This window comes from Pseudopodoces humilis, chromosome 2 (assembly GCF_049639895.1).
Source record: "Pseudopodoces humilis isolate 2021_Gansu_Grassland_sample_001 chromosome 2, ASM4963989v1, whole genome shotgun sequence".
Taxonomy (NCBI): Eukaryota; Metazoa; Chordata; class Aves; order Passeriformes; family Paridae; genus Pseudopodoces; species Pseudopodoces humilis.
In genome coordinates, this window is record NC_142201.1 from 111,702,382 (window position 1) to 111,727,123 (window position 24,742).

The 24,742-nt window shown below is 39.3% G+C and overlaps 2 protein-coding genes across 11 annotated transcripts in view; both read right to left on the reverse strand.

The window, feature by feature from the left end:
* Nucleotides 1–3,635: 3,635 nt before the first annotated feature.
* On the reverse strand, nt 3,636–17,839 carry NSUN3 (NOP2/Sun RNA methyltransferase 3). Its single transcript, XM_088051314.1, has 7 exons — nt 17,819–17,839; nt 17,388–17,540; nt 16,559–16,665; nt 15,373–15,716; nt 13,942–14,096; nt 13,285–13,406; nt 3,636–4,273 (listed from the first exon to the last, which is right to left on the reverse strand). Exons 1-7 carry the CDS (start codon nt 17,837–17,839, stop codon nt 4,003–4,005), a joined length of 1,173 nt encoding a protein of 390 aa, XP_087907440.1. The 3' UTR covers nt 3,636–4,002.
* Nucleotides 17,840–19,993: 2,154 nt separating this feature from the next.
* The window catches only part of ARL13B (ARF like GTPase 13B), a 33,417-nt gene continuing 28,668 nt past the window's right edge, over nt 19,994–24,742 (reverse strand). For 4 of the 10 annotated variants that reach the window (XM_088051933.1, XM_088051931.1, XM_005524096.3 and 1 more), the window contains one exon: nt 19,994–22,126. In XM_088051933.1, coding sequence (XP_087908059.1) covers nt 22,050–22,126 — 77 coding nt within the window. In that variant the 3' untranslated portion in view covers nt 19,994–22,049. Of the gene's footprint in view, nt 22,127–23,461; nt 23,481–24,312; nt 24,357–24,742 lie in introns of all 10 variants that reach the window. The other 6 variants (XR_015771971.1, XR_015771970.1, XR_015771969.1 and 3 more) reach the window with 2 other exon arrangements.

Below are 24,742 nucleotides of genomic sequence, written 5' to 3' on the forward strand. Positions count from 1 at the left end.
AGCCCCTTCTCTGTTTTGACTGCTTTATTTGATTTGCCTTGTCAGAAGTGAGGTCAGGCCAAATGCTTGTGGTCCTTAAAGAAAGCCTTATGTCAGGAAAGCATCATTTTGGAAAGAACAAGGTGAGGATGTCACTGACCAGATGAAGTGCTGCCTCCATTCAAATCTGGATTGCTGTGCTGCCTTCTAGTGCCTTTATCATCTTTTAAAAAATAGTTCTGCAGCAACATTTGCAGCACCTCTCACTATAGGATTATAATAGGATTAACCTGTGGGTTTAGGGCAGCATATCCATTTCTTTTTCCTCTGAACCCACAAAGGATCACATCACCACAACACCATGGTGACCATGTGCAAAGGGCCATCTCAGCAGAAAACACAGATGTGAAGAAGCACCTTGGACACAGCTGTAGGGAGCAGAAATTCCTCAGTGGAGTACAGAAACCAGCCCAGGTTTATGCTCCATCTCTTCCCCTCAAGAGCAGCTGTGACTTTTTGATCCAGGCATTTTGTTTTGGTAGCACACAAATTTTTTTGAAATGGAGTCATGGAAGCTTGTATGATGCTTGCCCCTGCTGAAAACTATGTACAACTACTAAGAAAATAAAACCTTCCAAGGTCATTAGACCTTCAACTCAAGTCGTAGGATGCAGACAGGAAGGTCAGAAGGAAAACATTTTCTGACAAATGATTGCTGTGATCTGTCTGAAAAAAAAAAAATCTTTAGTCAGGAATAGCGTGGTGGGGTGACATCTAAAAGCAGTATGTAACCAGTGACTGTGTGTGCCCAGGTTTGGCAAACAGAGAACTCCCAATTTCACTTTTCCCTGGAAGTTAAGAGATTACCAGCATGTGCTGTTCCAATTTCCCCTGGAACGAAGGATCTCGTTTATAGCCAATACTGCATAAAGTTACATCAGCTTAGAAGTAAGCCATATTCTACTACAGCCAGGCCTGATTCTCAAATTTTCCTCCCACTCACTAAATCAATTTTTATGATAGGAACACCTACCAATAAAGCCATTTGTTTGGCAAGAAACAGGTAGACACGTTTGATTTAAATGCTTATAGCTAAGTTAAAGACCCTGCAAATTTAAAGCAATTCCACTACAGTCTTTGTAACTCATGTCCTCAATTCTCCTGCTAACAGTCAAATGAAATGAGGGGATCCTCCCAGACCAGTAGACACCTGTGGCTCTCCCACCACTCTTCCCCTCCTCTCACCACTCACAGAGCTCTTCCTGAACAGGCTGCAGCACTGCTGCTCTTCCATGATAAAAGCCACAGAGTCTCTTCTCCAGTATTTCACATTTTTCACCCACTGCTGTAATAATGGTATTTCCATTTTTCCCCTCCTTTAACATGCTTCACCTTCTCTCTGCACACCTTACTGAGAAAGCCAGGAGTTCATTAGTCCCCTGGTCAGCTGCATCAGTCCACAGACATTGTGTAATCTGTTTTTCCGCTCTGCTCCACAGTGGAGAATGCTTTTGACAAGCCATAATTCAACCGTGTCAGATGCCACTGAATAAAGGATAAAATTTGCTAAATACTGAAACTGCCTTTACATAAGGCTTTCCAATTTCTTACTGTGCCAATCCCCCCTGAAACAAGGAAGTGACTTTTTGGATGTTGGAAAAGGGAATGCTGGAAAAGCATGAGAGCAGCTGAACTCCAGAGCTCTCTGTGGCCTCCGAGGTGCTGGCACTGGTGGTGTGCTATGCATACAATTGTGGGCAGCTTCAATACAGACCATGAAGATTTCTCTGGGACTCCTCAATCCAACAAAACTGGTAATCTTCCTGCCCCCATCTTGCTTGGGGCTGCAATTTCCTTTATGATATGACTTGTTTTCCAACCCATCTCCATCATCATTGCTTAGGAAAGAGGAGGAAGGACCTGGCAAGGAATTAATTACACTGACCAAAAAGAAAAGGAAAAAAAAAAAAGGATGTAAAAAGGGAAAATGTTTCAGCCTTGTAATGAAGGGGAGCAGAAATCAGAAGTACCCAAGAGATACTTGAATGGACAAGAAGCCTTTTCAAGAAGGGCCTTTGGGTGGACACTACTTGCCAACATGTGCAAATTTTGCCCCTCATCTCTACAGGCCTGCCTCCATCCTTTCTGATTTTCCCTTCTCACTCCACATGTGCTCACCAAATTCCTGTCACCAGCCAGAACTGATTAGAACAGAAGAAGAAAACCAACTCCATAGCACTCTGGAACAGAATACAAACCAAAATTCATCAAATACAAACAAAAATAAGTATCACTAATTAATTAGCCTTGTTTTTACCTCCCTTGTTGGTGCATTTCTAGACTAGTTGGAAAGGGACTCCAGGAGATCAGCAAAGGGTTGTGCAGAACTCAGAGCAGCTTTTAGACACACCAGGAGGCCTTGCTGCAGGGCTCAGGGATTTGCCCATCTGCTGAGACTGAGAGAAGTTCAGCTTTCAAGGCTCTCTTTGCTCTTCCTGTGATTACCCAGTCCATGTCTTACTCAACCATCCAATTCAAGCACATATTTCAATTCCATCCCTGAGCAAGTTACATTCTTGCCTTTCCATTTCAATTTCCACAGGGCAAATGAAACTGACGGGAAGCATTTTGCCAAAGGTATGGTTATTTCACCCAGCAGCCTGACATGACTCCAAATCTGGATATTACATTTAACGTTCCTGGGACAGATGCTGTCAGGCCTTTTCACAGAATCATCTGTATACTCAAACTGCATGAACTTGACAGCCTCTCGAGTTTTTAGAGACATTGCTGATAATTTAACACTACAGGACCACCTCAAACAGTTTTCATCCCAAAGCAGGGGAAAGGATAACAGTGAAAGCTCACACAAGAAAGGGTGAGGTTTCAGAACATCTGATGCATTTGTTTGCCTCAGCAGAAGGTACAGCAGTGTCCTGAGAGCAAACTGTGTAATATACACATAAAATATACTAAATGTTTTCAAACAGAAGGGAGGCAGATTTGGATTTGATATTGAAATTATTAAAAAGAAATTATTTACAGTGAGGGCAGTGAGACAATGGAACAGGCTGCCCCAGAAAAGGGGTGGATGCTCCATCCCTGGAAGTGTTTAATTTGAGATTGTTTTGGATGGGACTCTGCAACCTGGTCTAGTGGAAGGTGTCCCTACCCACAGCAAGGAAGTTGGAACTTGATAATCTTTAAGGTCCCTTCCAACCCCAACCATTCTGTGATTCTGTGAAATTAATAAATGTACAATATCACACACCCCTCTTTAAAACAACATTTTTAAAAACAATGATTATCACCTTCCATCTGGGAGAAAAACCCAGATGGGGATGAAAGGGTTCCACTCTGCTTCAAGACAAGCATAGGCTGGAATATATACACCATTACTCTTTCAATGCACATTTTTGCAAGCTCAAAATAGAAGAATATTAATAAATTAAAACACCAACAAAAAAGCTGGTGTTGATCTAAGTGCTGACGTTTGCATCTGTGTAAACAGGACACCTTTGTTTCGTAAGTAAACAGCTTAGCAAATATGAGGCCTGTTCTGTCAGTGCTTGAAGATGGCACTGTACATACAAATCAGCTCTTGCAGAAACACAGATTTCTAGATGTGTTTAGAGAGAATGCAGGATTTCCATGACTTCAGACCGCTGAAAACCATTTATTTAAAAATATACTGTATTAGAACCAAGTTAGTAAATAAAAAACCAAAACCAGTGCAAAACTCTACCAACATTAAACCTCTATTCTGGAATCCAAATCCCTTTGAAAGAACCACCTTGAAAACAATACAAAGCTCCCCTGATTTCCTCAGGACTTCTCAGACGCCCACAAGCCCAAGCTGGAAGGCACATTCAGTATTTTAAGTTAAAATAAATTAAACTTCTTGCTTCCTTTTGATCAGGAAATTGCATCATACTAATTTCAGTTGCCTTGGACGTGTTCATATACACACACTATATTTAAATCAATATTAATTTATCATATACTGCTTGTAAACCACCGGCATCAGGTGGAGGATACTTTTTTTAATTTAGCCACATACATGGGACCCCACGCTCTCCCTTTCTCTGGGAGAACCAGCAGTTCGTGCTGCTGCATTCCAAGAAGGAAAGTGAATTCCTGGGAAACACCTCTGGCCATCCCACTTATATCCACAGGCATCACATTCCTGCAGGAGTTCAGGATGAGACTGATCACATCGCTGTTTTCTGCCTTGGAGAGGGTGCACGTGGAATAGACCAAGGACCCACCAGGACGCAGGGCTTTTACAGCAGATCTGCAAAGAACAACAGGAAAAAGGGAAAAAAATCAACATCAAAAGTGACATACTGCTAGGGGGAGAATGTGTAGACTTCTAAATCCAGAGTATAAATAAATCTGACAAAAGTAACATTATGAAAATGTCTTAACTGTATATAATTGACAGTTCAGGAAACCACCCACAACACAATTTTGCTTTTCATTTATTATAGTATTCTCAGTTAGCTGAAGGTATTTTTTACACACAGTGACAAGTACAAAGCAGCATTTATTCAGAATATACATCAAGCATTCCTGTGCCCAGCACTGCTGTGAAAATGCTAAAACTATCAACAGAATGGGTTACCCCACATCAAAAGGGCATCAGTTGGACACTTGGCAAGATGCTTGTGTAAATCTGAATTAACAGCTTGAATTAATGACTGGGCTGTAATTTTAGAAACATTCCTGATAATTCTGCAACTTATTTAGCAGGTAAGAGGATTTGGGGATGTCACTGAGCCACTGCTTTTCAACCCCATTTTTTAAGGATCATATATTGTTTGTTTATGTGCCCTTCACTTATTAAACCATTGACAAATTCTGACTAAACAAAGGCAAAATTGTGGCTTAAAGCCTGAAAGCTTCTCACCTACTGGTGGATGGAGGGGCCAGAGGTTCTTTATCACTTTACCACTGAAACTGAATTTCAATAAACTGCTTATTTCCCCTTACAGTAGATCTGCCAAGTTCTCATTCAGACACATGAAATACAATCTATGAGTATAAAAATGTGATATGCAAGTTATATTCACCTACTCCAAATTACGAGAGTAAGCAGAAAACTCAAAAATCTTGCACCACAGAAGAGTATTCTTCAAACCTGGTGCTACCACATTTCTGAAAGAGGAAGCTACACAAAAGGTTCATTTGCTATTAAAACACTGAAGATAAATTCCTTTAAATCATATATTTTTGAGCCATTTTTGGCTCAAAGACTGCACTGTTAGCTGATATACAAACGGATACTACAGGAAAATACCACATTAAATACAATTGTTCCCTCAGTAAGATTTCTTTTATTTAATAACAAGAAAATCAGAACAGGTGAATGGTGTAAATGACACTGAATAATCAGAGATTTGTAGATATTACTGACAAAACTGTGCTCACACAGCCCCCATAACCCAGGGGAAAAAAATATCCTGGAACAAAAAAAAAAGAAGAAAAGAAACAACCATCTCCTGAAACCAGATGAGGTGAGCAGCCCCCAAATGCAGAAAGTCTGATTCCAAGTCTAGATAAACAAAGACAATGCCATGGAAACAGCAATTCCTTCAGAAACAAGCTGAGGACTTCCCAAGGGTGACAGCTGACCAAAAACAGTGACAATTGAGAAAGGAAAGAAGAAAATAAAAGGGGGGAAAGATAAGTCCTTTTAACAAAATTACAACTTTTTGGGAAAATAATCAATAAAGAAAAGCTTCAGCTTTCAAAGAGGATCAAAGCTGATCACAGATCAAAGCTGCTCTGAAAGTCCTGTCCAAAATAGTATGGGAACACCAGGACAAATGACTGCTTCAGTCAGATAAGACCAGGTGAAAACTCCTGAGGATTATACCTAACCTATTTCTCTTGGGAGCATAAACATTACCTTGCTCAATAATTTTATGAGTCTTGGTTATGGTAATCAGCAATCCAAGTATGTATTTTACTGAAGTGTATGATTTTACTTAGTGTAAAAGGAGAGAGCTCTCTTAACTCATGGTGCTCGAAGAAAAATGTGTGTTTAATGCCTCTGTCACATCAGTTTTCCAGAAAAAGATGGAGAGAGTGAGCATATCCAGCCTTAATGAGGGAGCAATTCCAAGTTCAGCCTGATAAAGGCAAAAATGGGTTACAGTGCACTTAGGTTTTCAGTTTAACTGGGCCTAGGATACTCCAAAAATCAGTTAAACCTATTAATTAGTTAAAACTAGAAGCTTATCTCACACCCCTGAGTAGGTTTTCAAAGCCTGCAGAAACATTTGAGAACGTTCCTGCCACAGGCTGGTATAGCACAGCATTCACACTGCCATCCCAAGAGAGTGAAAGAGAGCAGGTGGAACCCTGACATCCTTCCCAGCTCTCATCTTCTAAACTTCTGCACTTACCAGCAGCCATTTGAATTGCCAGATAAGCATCCTGGCATCTCAACACACATTCACTCCTTAGAGGGCTCCAAAAGCAGCAGTTCTGGACCCAAAAGCTGTCCCCACTTCTGTCCAGCTCCTTTCCTTGCTGGCAGCTGCCCATTTAAAAGGGCAGGGCTCACTCATGCTGCTGTGCACCCACATATATGGAATTAACTGCTAAATTAAAGCAAAGCAGGGATGTGCAACCTTCCCTTCTCATGAACACCAAACCAGCAAGAGAGCCTGATGCACTATCTCTCGTCCTCGCTCCCATCTGCGGAAATTTAAAATGTTTTTCCCCCCATGTATTGGATCTTGCTTTTTATCTTTCACATTAGAACTCAAAGAGAACACAGCTGAAGTCTATATGGGCTCTCATAAAGTCGTGCTGATCTTCAGATTATTATCAGAATCCACCTACATAACTCATTTTTGATAGACTTTCCCCTGCCAGCTACACCTTTTCCATGCATGCAGGAGTGCCAAGCCCTGAGGGCAGCCAGTAAGCTTGGGAATGTTTTAATGTGACAATTGAGATGTACTTTTAGCAGACCTGAGAATTTTACTCAGAGAATCAGATAATAGCAACCATTTTCCTATCTCTAAGACAGCATTTAGACAAGAGAGAAAATTCTTTTACCATGTGAAGTGGGAAAGGTAAAAGAAAAAGTAGATGTAGCTACAGGTTACAAGACTAAAAGCCTGGACACTTGCTAAATGTCCTTTTCTACCCATATAGAAAGCAAGAACCCCTCAACAAAACATTTTCAAGGGCACCATGCTCCTCCAGCTGAGTCCATCAGAGGAAAGAGCAGCACAGGCCTCTGAAGGAAAACTTGAAAATCTCACCTCAAATCCTCCCCCATGTCTAAACCTCAACTTGTGAATCTTTACTGGCCCGTGACCCATAAAGGTCAGCCTGCTCAGTGCAGCTCTCTTTATTTTGAACCTAAACCACGAATTAAAACACCTGACGAGAATTACTTCAAGGCAGCAAGGTTAATCAATGTATCTATCCATCTTGTCAAGTGCAGCAACAGTTGTTTCAGTGCCTGTGATCAAAGTCAACGCCCGCCAGCCCTGATTAAACCCTGCTAGGCTTCTGATAAACCCGCAGGGAACTGCAAAATTCCAAGTGAGGGAGTGCTGGGCTCAAAGTCACACAGGATGACACTGAGCTGGGCCAGCAGAGCCAGGGAGTTTGGTCCTCTCCTCATCAGCAGCACAGAGATTTCATTCAGGAGAGGATTTGATCATCAGACAATTGTTCCAAGTAAATTTAAAGAAACTTCCTCTCTAATCACTGAAGGAAAACAAGCTCATCCAAGGGAGAGGTTGGAGATAAAGTATAACTTAGTCCTACTAACTACAGGACCATCTAAGTCAAATCTAGAATGATTAAGATGCCAAAATATTTTTTCACCTTCCTCTTATTACAATGCCCTGTTTAACAAAACCCACAATATTTAAAGGTAGTTAATCTGCGGTTATTTTTCTCTTAGTGGAACACATGACACTTGTGTTTATTAAAGACCTAAAACTTCCAGCTGAAATAAAGATCTAATGTCATAATGTTATTTCAGGTACATATATTTCCTGTAATGGATTTCACATTTCACAGTTTACAGGCACTACCACTGCAAGGTTTCGTGCTTCACATGAAGATCAGAACACGTGATATATCACACACCATGTGTGATACACATTTTAACATTTTAGTGAGTTCACACAGAACACATTAAAAGCCCTGGAAACTTTTTCTGGAGCCTTTTTCTGTCCATCTCATTCAACAAGTTCTGTAAAAAAAATTAACACATGCAGATTTCTCCCCTCCTCTTTCAAAATGAGATTTTACAGCATTAGGAAAAAAAAAAAAAAGTAAAAAAAACCCTTTTTATTTTTGCAGGTTGTGTCTCTGGGTACAGGTTCATATTGTACTGTGGAAATCAGAGATACAACAGATGCCTTAATCTGTCCTAACTCCCTGTATCACAGGAGTACCAGAAAAGACTTTTTAAAGAAATACATTATTTCAAAGCTATTTTTTTTTTTTTTCATTTATTTCTCAAGACTTGCTAAGTAAGGGAAAACAAAACAGCATTACTGTTTTAATATCTCAGGAGAAAAAAAATGATCATGCTAGAGCCACATGACAAACCCAAAAAACTCTTCCATGCAACTAAAACGTAGCTAGCCAGGACTTAGAAAGGATTTTTCCCTCTGACAGAGAAAACTCTTGGTGTCTCAAACATCCTTTTAAAAATAGGCAGACACAAAAATATCTGTTTCACACTATAGGCAGCATCTGCATGTCCAGCCCAGGCTCCTGTGCTTGGGTTTATGCTGCATGCCATGGGAAGGGGGAGCATTAATTATGTTAATCACTAGACCATTTTCAGCATTAAAGTGAAAAGATGATACATTTTTAGGGCAATTTTAAACTGACACAACACTTCAACAGTGCCATCTTTTGGCAATGACGACGTATTTCTGCTCAACAAGGCAAGATAATGTCTCACCAGAATAAAAAAATGCCAATTCTATTCCTCTCCTTGACTTAAAATACCCACATTACGTTTTGCCTCTCAGAAGAGTCCAGACACTTTGTGGCAATATGGCCTGTGTACCTGTTAAAGGTTTTGCTCCTATTTCTTTCAAACTAGAAAAAAATGATAAAGAAAATCCTTCTGTGTCAAAATACCAATTTTTTTTAATACTTTGTGATGGGCAGTGACAGTAGTTCATGCACTCCCTCTGCTCCTCTCTAAGTAAGCTTTGCTCCTGTGGAGAAACACTGCAGCCCAGAGTAACAGGAGAATGATTAAAATCAACAGCCTTTTTCAACACTAAATTGAATTATAAATAAAGGGAGACACAGGCATCAAAACCCCCTCAACTAAACAACTAAAATCCACAAATCCAAAAAAAACCAGTCTATTCTACTCTAGACAAAATTTGCCCCAAAAATTCTGATAAGCAACGTTTCTATTGCAAATAATTCTAAATTATTCTAAAGAAGAGACCAAACAAACAGCTGGATTTATTGTTCTTTCTCCTTTAATGCATGGTGACTTCTGGAATACTCATCCTGTTAAAACAGGGATATTAGACAGCCCAGAAGGGAAAATAAAGACCTTTGAAGCCCACTAAAGAGAACTTTAGGGTAAGTGGTTAACCTCACAGCTCATAAAACACAGAGAAAGGACTGAAGGTAAAATTAAAGCAAAATGTGCTTGAATTCAAATATGTGATCCCAAAAAGCTGCTGAGTAGCTTATTTGTTTAGTCATATGGTAATTTATATATTCAATAAACCTGGCTTTGCAACATATCCTAAGGGACTTGATCCATAAGTTATTCACAGGGTGCTGCCACACTTAAAATCAGGAACCATTTATTTTAACATCTGTGATGAACAACAGCAGTGGCACAGCACTCACTCTTTGTGAAGGAATTCCAACCAACCATGTAAAACCTCCACCAACCCAATCAAAAGTGTTTTGGGGAATGGCACAACACAAACACACACAAAATATTCAGCTTTTTGGATGACAGAAGGTGGCTAAAGAATCCTGCCATCCACAAAACCCACAGCAGATTTGTTGGTCCAACAGTTGGAACTCTCAAAAATTTCCAGTGGAGCTATTGAGAAGATGGTTTTGGACAATAAAAGGATTAACTGGGCAGCTACAGAGGATCAAAAGGAAAAATTCCAGTGGGAAGAGCGGAAGATGTGATGAAGCAATTCCCACCACAATTTACTCCACATAGCAGATATGGTACAGTGGTGACATATGCTAAATGTATGATTTTGTATTTACAAACACAATTTTTGCCTTCGCTCTATAACCACGAAAAAGCCCAGCTAAGGGCACACAATTCCTCTCCTGTGGAAAACTCCACAATGCAGTGAAAATAGAGAGCTGTTTAATTACTCAGAAATGCTGTGTATAGAAGAGTTCCAGCAGTCTGAATGCCTTTGCTGAGTTTTCTAAATTGTATTCTGTTACATTTCTTTTCTGCTGAGCCCTAACACGAGTTCCTTTCAGCTGCAGAAACCAGTCTAAGAATAATTACAACATCCATTACAGTTTAACCACCACATAATTGGGCATTCAAGCTTAGCCCAAAATTTAATTTCTCTCTGAGAACCGGTAACATTGGTAAATTTGCTTTTGGGAACCACTGTATTTTCTGTTAGCATTAAGCATCAGGAAATGAATACAACTTTTTTTTTTTTTTTCACTTTGCGATTTGTTTTCTGCATAAACACTCCAAATAATAACAAGATTTGCAGTGTGTTCTTGGATTAGAGCACTCAGCAGGGATGCTTTGGTTTGGGTATGAGCAATCATTACAATCTCAATTTCCCTCAAATCAGTGGTGCCCTCACTGCTTAGAACATTTGCTGTTCAGCATATATATCACTTATTTACATTTCAGATTTTAAGCAGGCTGCAGGAGGAAGGTTGTTGCAACAGTTTCTTCCAGATCTCCATTCTCTGAAGCCTCTATGTACTTAATTAATTACATTGTATTGCAAATCCTACTTTTCCTTCCTTAACTTCCCTCTTTGATGACCCCAGCTTCCTCCAAAACAGATCCATAAAAACAAATTAGAGGTGAAGCATTCCCTTTATTAAGGAGGGAATCTCAGATTTTAGGCTGTTGCTTGACAGAAATAAAAACAGAACTCCACTTTGCCATTCATTCTACTAGTTTTTATGATTCACTTAATCCTCCTGCTAAACTGAAATAATGCTTGATCCCTCGAGCCTCACCTTCAAATCACAGGACGGTTTGGGTTGGAAGGGACCTAATGATCATCCATTTCCAAACCCCGGCCAAGGGCAGGACACCTTCCACTGTCCCAGGCTGCTCCAAGCCCTGTTCATCCTGGCCTTGGACACTTCCAGGGATCCAGGGGCAGACACAGCTCTCTGGGCACCCTGTGCCAGGGCCTCCCCACCCTCACAGTCAGGAATTTTTTCCTACTATCCCATCTAAACCCACTCCCTCTCAGTCTGAAGCCACTCCTCTTGTCCTGTCACTCCCTGCTCTTATCATGTATTTCTTACATTACTCTCAACAGAACTGCTGGGATTCAGTCTTACACTTGTTTTTGTTTACAGATACAGGAACCAAGGGCAGGAATACCTGGGAGCATAAAGCACCAGGTAACCTGAACCAATGAACCAGAGAGCCCTGCATGAGCTGGCTGCTGTAAAAAGCAGTACAGCTGGATTCATAGAGGCTCAGCCATCCTGAATACTACAAGAAGTACTACAGAAGGGATTCAAACTCAACTTTTTCTTTATAATTATGCACTCCAGTCATAAAACACAGGCTTGAATAGGGAAGCATTCCAGAATTTTAGTTCTAATGCGCTTGTCATGAACCAATCAGCCTTTTCTCATCTTGCTTTATTATTTTTTTTTCCCCCTTTCACGTGGGATCTGAGATGTCTTTAGAACTTCATTCTAAAGTGATCAGGTAAAGAGAACAGTAACCAGCCATACTTCAAATATTTTACCCAATAACCCAATCAATAACTCTTATATCTTTCACCAATAACCCTTTTAATCCAATAACGCTTACAAATTCTAACTCTTGAAAGTAACCATCCTTTTGCTACAATTTATAGCAAAGGTATTTTGTCTTTACAAGTTCTTATTACTGTTTCTAAAGTAAAGAATATTTTCAACAGAAAGTTCTCTCTCTATTTAGGAATAATTCAATTAAATCTGATTTGACAGGAATTTTTATTTTTTTTTCTTTAAAAACAAGGTTTCTGCTGTCATGAGTTCTCCAGGATTACAATGTGGAATGATTTATGCAAATTCTCAAAATTTCTCTGCATGATGTATGCTTCCTTCTGCTACGGGTTCACAAATTGGGTTTTCTATGTCAGATATTGAAAAGGGAAAACTGAAACAGGTCAGTGTTTTAAATGTGATTGATTTCTTCAAAGGAAATGGATGACATGATGCATTACTGCAATAAGATCCTCATATTTCTGTTATAAATCACAGGCTTCTGCCAGGCCTTTTTCAACTGGAAGTCTTGCAAAACTATCTTGAACTGCAATGGGAACTTTCCATAAAAATTTTCCTTTTTTTTTTTTAATAATAGAAAATTATTTTATTATTTTTCCCTCAATTTGCTTTGACAGATGGACTTCAGGCATGACTGTTACTCCACAAATAACATTCAAGTTTAGAAGGTTTTATTGAAAAGTCACTCTTTTCTTTGCCCCCATGAAAAAAAAACCTGTGCAGTTTGAAATGCTTCACAAATGCCAGCCCATGGCTGGTAGCATTAAAATGTGTAATACACAACAGCCTGGCTTTGGGTTATTGGGGAGATATTCTCAAAAATAAACAATCCTCTCTTTCCCCCACCAAACCTCACATTCTTTTACTTTTTTTACCCTGTCAGTTAGGCCTGGGAGCCTTTCTGTGCTACAAACAATCAATATGGAATATATCTAAACCCATTTTAGCTGTATCCACCTAAAATATTTTGATTTTACAACAGACTGCTGTGAGTCATCTGCAAATGGACATTTCTGTGAATATGTGAGTTAAGAGGACCATGGCCTCACTGCTGGTATCACCCACAGAGATTTCCACATCCTCATAACCTCAGACCCACTGGTTATTCTAAACAGCATCACAATCACGTATTCCTGACATTATTTTCAGAGGAGGAATCCTGAGTTCTTTTATTAAATCTTGATCCCATGTAATTTTTATTTATTACAGGAAGTCCTCAAAATAAATAAGATTAATTACAATTAATTATCAAAATAATTAAGATTACTAACTTTTTAAACTTAAAATAAGTTCAAAAAATAACTTTTTTGCACTTCTCACCTTAGAAGCTGGAATTGCAGGGAGGACAACTCCTTCCTTTGCATGAGCCTGAGCACAGCTTGCTGAGGGTCAGCAGAGAAGAGCCAACTTCTGTCATTTGAACAAGGAGCATCAACCAGTACCTGAACAATTAATAAAATCAAATTTTAAAAATGTCAACAAAGATGGTCACTCTTTAAACACCATGTACCAAAATTTAAAACCCCAAAATATATTCAATTTTCTTTTGCAAGTATTACCAGAACTTTACTTTCCATTTTGGGGGTGAAATGATGACATTACTACTTTTAGATGTTTTTATGGGGTTAGCAGGTGGGGAGATAAAAAAATCAGTGCTCTGAAAGGAAGATCTACCTGAGCAGCTCCCTCTTGTTCTCCTCCCTTTCCTAATTACACATCATGCAAAGATTACAGCTACAAAGTCTTCAGACTTCCCTCCCAGGGATGAATGCAGAACATCATCCAACATAGGAATAAATGCACAAAAAGCTTCATAAAGTGTTTTCTCTGCAAATCCTGTACGTGAGTTTATTCCCTTGATAGGTCAGGTATTTTCATGGGGGTCCAGGAAAACAAAACAAAAATACTAAAAAGACAGCAGCATAGGAAGAAGAAGAATCAGAATTCAGAAATACAATTTGCCAAAAATAATGTTACCTTGTCATAAAATTCAGGCTGAAGATCTCCAATCTGTCTACCATCCAATTTAGAGACTGTTATCAAGTTGATCACAGGATCTGGGATGAAGGATTCTATTGTCTGCTCCAACCATCTTGACCTCAAATCATCATATTCGTTACAGTAAAAATGACCTTAGAAAATTAAGGAAAAAACAAACAAACAAACAAAAAAAGAGAAGTAAACTTCAGAAGAGAATTCTTTATAATTTATTTTCTCTTATGTTTTTACAAATGCAAAGAGCTAGACCCCTTTCAGAAATTCTACTGCATTGCCATGACTACCGTGGAGTTTATACCTTATGTGCCTGTGTTATTACACTTTTTAGAATACTACTGAATTTTTATACACCTAAATAAATTTCTACATGCTCCTACAGAGCAAACCCTAAATATTTACTAGCAAATTCTTCTGTAGCAATAGAGTTCCAGAGTAAAACAAACTTTAATCAAGACCCATATCCAAAGAGTGAGTGCCTTCCTGGGCTCCCTGAGCTACCAACTAAATGAAGTGCATGCCCCATATTATTATTAAACTGTCTTTTAAATAAATAAATCATCAATTTTCTGTATCTTAAGGTACATCTCAGCATTCACTGAGTTATATTAAGAATCAAATTCTTCACACCTTCCATTCTAAACAACAGTTTAGAACAGCTCAGAAGCAGACAGAGGGTGTTGGGGTTTTTTTTCCTTAAACCTTCTAAAAGGACAATTCCTATTTAATTTACTTCATTAGCATTACCTCATTCCTCTAGAAGAGGGAGGGAAACCAGCTGCAATCAGCTGGTGCAGGTGGTTATAGTAGTGGCCTCATCAGCAGGAGCATAAGGTGCTGTGAACAGTTTGAAACAATTATTATCCAAGCCAGCCAATAAACTTGGAAACAGCACTCACAGCTTGCTTTAACTCCTTGGCCCAAGCTGCTGCTTGCCTCCTAAAGACTCTGATCATCTCAGAATCCTTCTCCAACCAATTCCTTACCATAAACCTTCTCCCTTTGCCCAGATCTTGCACATTTCATTTCTTATGTTCTGCTTTACATCTGCATACTTAAATTTACCTGTAATATTTGCACAGCACTGAAAAATGAGGCAGCAGAGGAGAAGAAAAAATAAAATAAAAAAGGACAAGCATTCTAAGATTGCTGATTACTTACATCCCTGTGCCAACAAATTGACATGGCTTTAAATAACTTCTGGACAGGTAACAGTGGAAAAAAAAGTCCACAAAGCCACCCCACTTCTGCCTGTCACTCTGCAGTAACCTATGTTAAAGTAAGGACTGCATTTTCAATCCTCTTTTAGCAAACAGATTTCATAAAACCCTTATTAAACAACACTGAAATAGGTGTAATACAAATTGTTGTTTGTTTTTTTTTCCTCCACCAGCACCTGTCTCCCTCCATTACCTGGACAGGCACACTGCAGGATAGCTACAGATTTTCCCCCTGGTGCAGCACAGAGATCCAGAACATCTTCCCCATCCTTCACCTCCAAGGCCAGCACGGGCAGCAGCGAGGCAGCATTGAGCAGGTAATACTCCTTCAGTCTGCCAGGCTGGTGTTTCTGGGCAGGGAATCTGCCAGGAGCTGTCCTGGTATAACACCTGAAGGCTGCTGGGAGGTAGGGCAGAGCTGCTGGGAAGGCAGCATGATATCCCTGCTCAGCCAGGCTGCTCTCCAGGCTGGGGCTCTGGCTGAACCTGTTCAGCAGCACGGCGTGCTGCCAGCACCACGGCGAGGTCAGCACATCTCTAGGGTGAAAAAGGGAAAGCTGTTCAATAACCCATCAAATAAAACAGTGTAGGAAGCCATTAGTTACAACCTCACCATTGGATAATTCTGGAGTAGTCAGAAATTAATAATTTTGGTTAGGAAAGTATTCAGGAAAATAATTTTAATAGGAAATCAAGTCACTGTTTTTTTCTAGTTATTGCATTTAAAACCCAAATTTCTTCTGCAACAAGGCATTCTTTATTTTCCTTATTTTATCTAGAAGATATAAATGAAGCGTAACACTCTTCCTGATTATAAAGCACCTCCCAAGGGACAAAGAATAACTGTAATATTAGTTGTAACCAAGAAGAATAATCACACAGACATTGGCTTTACAATGCTCATTCCAGCCAACACTAAAATGCCATTTTCACAAGTGTTCTTTTTTACATTTTATGTTCTGCAAACACTGGCCCAGTAAAACTTAATTCAACAGATGTTTTTGGAAAGGAGACAGCAGTGGCATGTGATAGAAACATGCTTGTTTGGATTTCAGTTTGCTCTTTCAGGCCTTTCTTACATGGATTTCCCCCCTTTCTGTTTGAATTATTATTAGTAATTTTTCATTTAATCTAAAATAAATATTCTTCAGGAGCATTCAGTGCCTAAAGCAGAAAAACACATTGATCCAATCTAAGAGTTTTTAAGTTGACTCAATTAAACTAATGCTATGCATCTATGCCTTTTGTTTTTTAATAACGAGGTTCTTTAGCAGCTGCGTGGTCAAGACCCAAATTAAGTGACAGCCTTCGCCATACATGTCATTACTAATTTAATTCCTTATCTCTCCCCTTCCTTCCATCTCCCCAAAGCCACAGACCTGACAGTGCTCCATGCCTCTCCCAGCTCTGCCGTGTACTGCTTCTCAAAGTGATCCAGAACCACCTGACAGATCTGCTTCTGGAGCTTCCCTTTTTTCTTCTCCAGCTTCAGAGAAAGGAGGAAAAAAGAAAAACAGTAAAGCCAAATTAACCCCTCTCTAGTTCTCACTAGAATGAATAAAAAACATTTCTCTAATGACACCAACTTGGTATCGGTGATATTAGAACGCTAAAATATTAAGACCACATCTTCATGTGATCAAGATTAACAGACATTTCAGAGAGTGAAAGAGTTAAGCTATAGCACACTGTTTTCGTCCCTGCTCGGCTGGTTAATAAGTACCCCTCCATATCCTGTATCCTGTGCTGATAATGCAGAGGCTTCTGGGCCTCTGATGGAGTTTAACCTACGAAAGGAAGGGAAAGAGCTTTTGGTTTCTCAAACCCCAGGGGCAAACGCTGAATTTCCCTCCCTCAGGGCACCCAGCAGCCGTCCCGTCCCACCGCGCTGGCCCAGAGGCGGCACACGGACAGGGAGGGAGCTGGGGCACCGGGGCCGGCTGTGGGGCCGGCAATTCTCTCTGTGTGCCGGAGCAGCTGCCCGCAGGAGGTACACAAACCCAGGGGACGCTCGGTGCTGTGGCGGAGGCAGCGGGGAGCGCACACGGAACGGGCGGGCTCTCGCCGCTCGCTCTGCCCGCGCAGGAAGCGGCCGGGGCCCTCCTGCCGCGCTTCCGCCCGGCCCCGGCTCCAGCCCCGGCCCTGGCTCCGGCCCCGGCCCCGGATCCAGCCCCAGCACCGGCCCCAGCTCACCCGGCCCCAGCTCACCCGGCCCAGGTCCGGCCCGGCCGCCCGGCCCGGCCGCAGCGCGGCCCCGGCGCGGCAGGCGAGCGGCAGCGCCAGGCCCCGCATGGCCCGAGCTCCCCGGGCGGGCCGGCAGCGCCGCGGCCCGGCCCGCCGCTCTCGTTCCAGCGTGCACGGCTGGGAATAAGAGTTTTTCACAGCGCCACAGAACGTGAAGGGGAAGGAACGGGCCTTAAAGAGCAGCTGGTCCCAGCCACCTCGGCCAGGGTTGGGGACACAAACCCCCTAGAGGATGCTCAAGTCCCCATCGAGCCTGGCTTTGAACGCTGCCGCGGCTGAGGCATCCCACAACTTCCCTGGGCACCTTGTTCCCGTGTCTCACAGTAAAAAAAACAAACAAAAAAAAAACCCACTTCCTAATTCTATTTATTTATTTAATTTTTTTATTTTTTTACCGTGGGAGGCTGACCTGCCATCCCGACTCCTCTGCCTCACCAGTAGAGAAAAAGCACCCGGGCTCTCACTTAATCAATTTACAGAAATGATCCTCATCCCAGCGCCTGCTGGAGGCTCTGATGGCATCCACATCCACCATCAGGCCTCTCTGCTCGTACCTTCTCACCAGACCTTTATTCCTGTCTGGCCCAGGCTTTGGAGTGCTACTCAGCTCATCTGAAGCACACCGGAGATCAGCTCCAGTTTAACCCGCTGCTGCTGCCACGAACAGCTGCCGGAGGCTTGAGAACTATTCACAGAGATTTCCCACACACACTTTCAGATAAAACACTCTGGGGACAGGAATCAGGAGGACCACTGTACCCCAGTTCAGCAGCACAAAAATCTGAGGCTGCTCTCTTGTGATCCCTTCATCTGGACAAAACTCGAGACCTGCAAACTGCTCCTCCAAGGAGGGACATCCCACTCTGTTGGACATCGCCTGCTGCAATCAAGTGTCCCAGCAAAATAAATCCCCACACACCCTCCCTTTCTTGCCCACTGGTCAGCTCTTGCTAAGAACAAGCCCTGTGGAAGCAGCAAAACTGTTCAAGAGTAGTTTTAATTAAAGCTTCTGCAGGCTGAACGCAGCAGAAAGCCGTGCAAAGGTAATGGCAGGAGTGCTATCGTATGGATAAATATTTGAGTTTCAGGCACCAGCTAACGAAGACTAAGCATTTTTGCTCACATCATGCAGATTAGCATCAGGCTTGAAAGCTTATTTAAAATGCTTCTATCAGGGTTATGACAAAGGGCTTGGAGGCAAAACAGAGACCTCAAACACAAAGGAAATGTGAAAGGCATTTTGCTAAGTGAATTTTACCAACAGAACAAAACTGGTATAAATAGTAGTTCTCTGCGGTTGTAATTCTGCCGGGGCCCGTACCATACCAGAAAATATGCACAAGAATTGAATTTTACTGTACTAATAAAACAAAGGTTTGCTGAATGAGACACCTTCCCCTAAATCTGTGGCTATATTCCACTGTATGATAGATGGTGCCATCGGTGTTACTGTGTCTGAAACCAGATTTGCACCAAAGCAAAGCAAGGACTCCAGTTCATCAGCACCACCACCACCACAGCCAAACAGCAAAAACGCATCTTGTATCTCTCTCATGTCCTACTGCAGATAAACTTATCTCAAATTACATTTACAACAGGCTCCATTACTTATTCCATTTACAAATCCATCTATTGAAATACTGGTGGGTGTGTTCTATTCAAAACAGTAAACTATTTCAAATTTAATGAATCCCAGGTGCCACAAAGCTAACATGATGGCAAAGTTATTGGGTAGCATCCTGAAGTTAGAGTAGTAAACTTTCCACTAAAATACTGGAATATATTACTGAAAAGAATACTGCTTGAATCTTAATTAAAGGGAAAAAATTCTACATTGTTTACTTGGTTACGATCCATCAATCCTTTCCAATCTCACATCAGAGACCTAATGGACACCAAATATGTCTATTTTTAATAATTTTGATTTTAATACTTTTTGATTTTAGAACCTTTAAAATCTATGAGTAAGGTCTTTCTGTGAATTCTAGGATGTAACTAAAAGGGTTGTTACCTGAACAACGTATTTTGAAGTACTGAGTCCCACATTAATTCAGTTAATGAACATTACTATTCATTCTCAGAATATACTTACCTTTAAAATATTTTGTTTAAAATGTATTTAAGATGTTACACATAGATAATGCAAAATGTTCTGCGAATACCTGTGTTCTTCCCACTCCTCTATTTAAATACAAATACTCTTAGCTGCATGCACAGATGATGTGATGCTATGATGAGAAAAATGATGATTTGAAAGTGATGCTATGGATGAGAAAAAGTCTGACAAAGTCTAATTTGTGCTCTCAGTTTACAGCTGCACAACTTTTATCTCTCAAATGTTAAGTGCACTATCAAACCTCTTTATAGATATACATATACACCAAACTTATTGCCAATCTATCAGTGCATTCTAAATTTGATTGCATTTCTCCTGCAAAAATGTGCAAAGATTCTGTCTATAAGGTATCTATCTCATACATTGTAGAAATGTGAGACTTGTAGCCCTTAAATATTTTATGTCTAGACTTACCCCCAAAAAATTGTAAATTTATGGTAATACAGGCAACATGTTGATGTTTTGCATTAGTTTTATTCTATATATAAATGTCATCTTGAGCAAATAAAAAGTCATAGCAGTATAAATAGCTGAAAAAAACCCCACCACAGTAAATAATTACAAAGCATATTAATAAAATAAAAACTTATAAAACATTTTTGAGTACTTTGGTCACATACTGATAACATTTATTTTAAAAGCAAAAATCAAAAATGATACGTGTCCACACACACAACACACAGTTCATATATAAGCATCAACATATTAGTTTCTCAAATTTTGTTACCACAGCAGTATTTAGCTTAATTTTTAATAAAGACTTCCATTACTTTGTTTTAGGAAAGAGAGAAAACAAAAGGTTAATACATTCCTATAAATTGAAGCTGTAAAAAAGTAAGCCTGAAAAAGTAGAGCCTTTAAGCCAAAAACTTAAGTGGTAACAGAGCTAGTGTTAGTAAAGTTGAGATTGCACATATAAAATTTTTGTGGAACCTCCCCTCCACTTAGTATTGTGTTGTCTGAAGGGAAAATGACCAAATCCTGAGAATAATCCAACAGAACTGTGTTACAGTATTAGAATACAACAAAAGTATTCTCATGCTGGTAGTCACATAGAAATTGTTTCCTCCTTTCTCTAAACTAGCAAACATAGAGGAATAAAACTCTCCACCAAACTTAGTACCCTTAAGACTGATTCCACCTTACTCTTTTAAAATCTTAATAATTTCATTTTAGTATGGCAGATGTTTGTGCAACTCCTTGCTGCAAAGGGCGTATGGCAAAGATTTCCAATACCAAAAAAGTGCTGAACATGTAACACACCACATTGTTCCAACATCAAAACTCCTTTGGTAAAACCACATTATTGACAACAGAGCATAATATAAAATTATCAAACACTGCTTCTCCAAAAAAAACCCCTGAATGGGCACTTCATTCTGTCATTAAATGGCAGAACAATGAACCTTTACAAATACACCACTGGTTGTCTCCAACGTTAACAGTAAAAACATTAAACAGGAATATAGCAAATTGTAAATCTTCTTGTTTAGGTATCACTTTTATGTGACTTCCAACACATTATATGGAAGTGTTATATAAATCCTTAAAAACCTGGGGTTTCTTTAGTATGCAAGATGGTATTTTTTAGTATTATTGAGATTAAAACCTGTGGGAGATCATCTGCATACTGGTTGATTCAGTTTCCCATCAAAAATGATGATTTAATTAGTGCAAATTTCTCACTATGTGCAATTTTCTTGTTTGTTGTAGTAGACAATACAGTATTTGACTATTTTTTTTTCACAGAATTTATTACCTATGTCAAACTCAGTTAACAAAGAAAACAACGGATAAGAAAACTTCCAGACAGTTCAAACAGCATTATTTTGTATAAAATACATTTTAAATTTTTTATCTTACCCTCTGCTTTAGATTGCCAGAAATATGAAATATGTAATGTAATACCTAAGAAAAGTTATTGGTACTGTAAGATAAATGTAAGAGTCAAACACATTTTATTTTTATGCACTTGACTATCAGCTTTCTAATGCTCCCTAGGTATCATTTTATTGGTAATATAGGTACATTTACCTATATTACCTACTTTATTAGTTTGTAGGTACACCATTCCACACAAACTTTCAACTCATTTTATAAAAAGGTAGAAAAATATATTCAATATTTGTTTAACCTTTCTACATTCACCCTATCATACAGGAATCTTACAGAATGCTTTAGAATCATTTATTCCCTGAAAAAATGCCAACACCTGCACAGCACCTGAAGAAAGGTCTCGGTGGGAATGTACAATCCAGTATTGTAGGATCTTGAAGGTATTTTTCTTCAGGTTTATAGCCATGTCTTTTCACAAGTAAACCAAATAAATCCTGAAGAGCTGGTGATGTGAAAAGTAAATGATAAAGTCTGACCACCTAAGTACAACAGGATGAACTCCATGTTGAGCTGTCCCATGTTGATAAAATGTCATTTAAAAAAATTTCCTTCAAGGGTAAAAAAAATGATAGGATTTTTAAATTATGTTTTTTAAAATTCTCTTTGTGCTCCAGTTAAGCAATGACATCATGGGTATCACTGTTGGGTCTCTGGCGTAGAGTCAGTGGGGGCAGAGGCTTTCCATAGAAATCTGTGGAAGAAATCCCAGAGCAGAAAAACACATCAGTCTGTCACCTACTACCTTCCTGGCTCTAAGAATGTTTACTAGATTCTTGTTTCCTTAATGAAAGCCAGGTATTCCATGAGTTTAGAGCTAATTCCTACAAGTAAACTTTCAAACCTAGGGCTAATGAATGTCTAGAGATGGATTGGCCAAACGAGGGTTTAATTACATTTTGTTATACGTGCATCAGCATTTGCAAGATCAAGCCCAAAGGGGATCTTGTAAACATCCCTGAAAATAGGAAAGGAGAAATCCAAAGTGTACAAATAACTGAAAAAATGAAGCACTGAAATTTGTATGTTGCTGTAGTCAAAGCTGCACTGCAATATAGTTTTAAATGACAGTAAAACTGTGCAGAATCAAAAATTTTGGGACTGTTTATGGATGGCATTTGTCTTGGAAGCTAAAATAACTTTCTAAAATAACTATTTCAGAATTTTTAGATAAAACTGCAACTTTTCCTTTTGTCAGTAAAAGAATTTAATGTGGTAAAACTGTACATCACAAAGTTAATAAGTACGTCAGGAGAGAGTGACAAGTGTTCACAAACATTTGTAATGGATATAAAATAAAAAACCCATGCAGACTGGAACATGCAAAGCACTTGACAAGCAAAATTATATGGAAGATGTTAAGAGGAAAGAGATAGAAATCAAGAAAAAATAAAAGCAGCTTTTTGAAGCATTCAAATCTCTTTTTTTTTTTTTTTTTCATACAGACCACCTCTTCCCCAACAAAGCCTTGATGGCCTGCCAACACAAAATTCAGCTTTAATAAATCATCATTTTCAAAGAAGAATATATCCCACTTGTTCTACAGATGCAGTAACTTCTCTTAAAATTGCATTCCTGAGCTAACAAACCGGACTGCACTACTTTAAGCACATGTGGACCTGTTTGTAGGATCAAGGTTTTAATTATCCTTACATTTAATCAGCAAAATGGGAACACTTTTATATTATTGTCATAAATATTTTGATTTCAATAGCACTAAATACAGCAGCAAGAAAACTGCAACAAATAATTCTAAGGTCAGTGAAAATCTGTCCAGTGGATTGGTTTATTCACCCATTTTTTGAGGACTGGCAGAGCACTTTAGGACTGGCAGAGAATTTTACCTCCTATAATGAAAGAGGTTTAATATTTCTGCAAATGCATCCTCCACTGACAATAAACAGGCACTCATCACGTTGTGTTGTGCCAAAATTATTAGCATGACTGGAAAAAATACAGTCTTTAGTGAATGTAAGTAATCAAAAAGTGTATACAAAGTTTGAATGTCTGAAAAAACTTTTAAACCCACCTTGGAATTTTGGGCAGAGCTGGGGGAAGGAAAACAAAAATCAACAGTGATTCATTTCTCTGCTGAAGTGACAACCAAAAATAAGTTGATTTTCAGAAAGATGCAATTTAGGCGTTATGGTAAAAAAAGAATCCAAGTTAGGCTCCACTGGTCTTAGGGAAACTCTGAGTTTCCAGTCAGGAGCAGGTTCTCAGTATGCAAAATAGGTAAGAATTCATTGAGAAACAATGTTGTGTGAGAGAAAATGGGCAAGGCCAGATGGGAAATTAAATCAGTGCAAGATGAACTTAGCAAGTGCTGGGTTAACAGGGGAACTCAGTGATCTTAAGGGTCCTTTCCAATCTCAGTAATTCCCTGACTCTATGGTTCTCCAACTGACAGAGTTAAAGCCCTGCAGCTGCTTTAAGCAAAAGAAATAAATAAATTATGTTTTTGGAAATCAGGACCTAACTAAAGGTTTGACAGTGCTGGGCAAAGGACTTTCTTCATTTATAAATAGTCCTTTCCTAATAGCTGTTTCCTTGCTAGGATTTATAAGTGTGAATCTTGTGAGTGGTTCAAAATTCCTGAAAAAAAGAATAAATCCCCCAAAGAGTAGGCAATGCCTTGAATTCAGCTGTAAATTCTGAGTACTTAAAGTTTGCTCTTACACCTCTGGTCAAGAAATTTCCCTACCAATGTATTTGCCATTGTTAACTTCCAAAATTATTTAATAATTATACTTATTTTACAAATTAACACTTAGCTTAAGCAGGTTTTTTCCTCTTTGTCCCACCCATGCTCTTCCTACAGAATGCAACACTTCCCTTAGGCACAGATAAAAATTGAGTTCCTTTTCTTCCCCTCCCTACCTCTTCATCTGGCTTTCCTTTCTTGTCGACTTCTCTCTACTTGCCTTTAAAAAAAAGAGCAAGATGGGTTTACAGTTAAAATTACAAATCACATTTTAAGCAGATGAATTTCATTCCTGTGAGAAATAAATATTTTGGGTTTAGAAATCTTATTTCCCCTTCAGGCATCTTTTGGTTCTCTGGCAGAAAAGCTCCTTGTTCTTGTGTTCCAGATGTCTCCAAATTCACTTTTCAAAATTTGAAAAATAAAAATGTAATAAAAATGAAGAAGCTATAATCTCAAATTCAGGAAAAAAAAATGTAATACCAACATATGAAAAAACAGTCTTCCACAATCTTCCAAAAATAGAAAATAGTCATTACCGAAGCAAGAAATCAAGACTCTTTGATATTTCCAGTTAAAAATGTTCATTTTAAATGCAGTATGTAT

Bases quoted from the DNA above. Each gene is read 5' to 3' on its own strand.
- NSUN3 (XM_088051314.1), bottom strand. From the start codon at position 17,839: ATGGCAGGTCAGCCTCCCACG. The intron at 15,717-16,558 runs GTCTGTGGCTTT...TTTTCACCCTAG, and splicing joins GAGGCATGGAGCACTGTCAG to AGATGTGCTGACCTCGCCGT. The intron at 13,407-13,941 runs GTAACATTATTT...TTAATTGTTCAG, and splicing joins AGCCTGAATTTTATGACAAG to GTACTGGTTGATGCTCCTTG.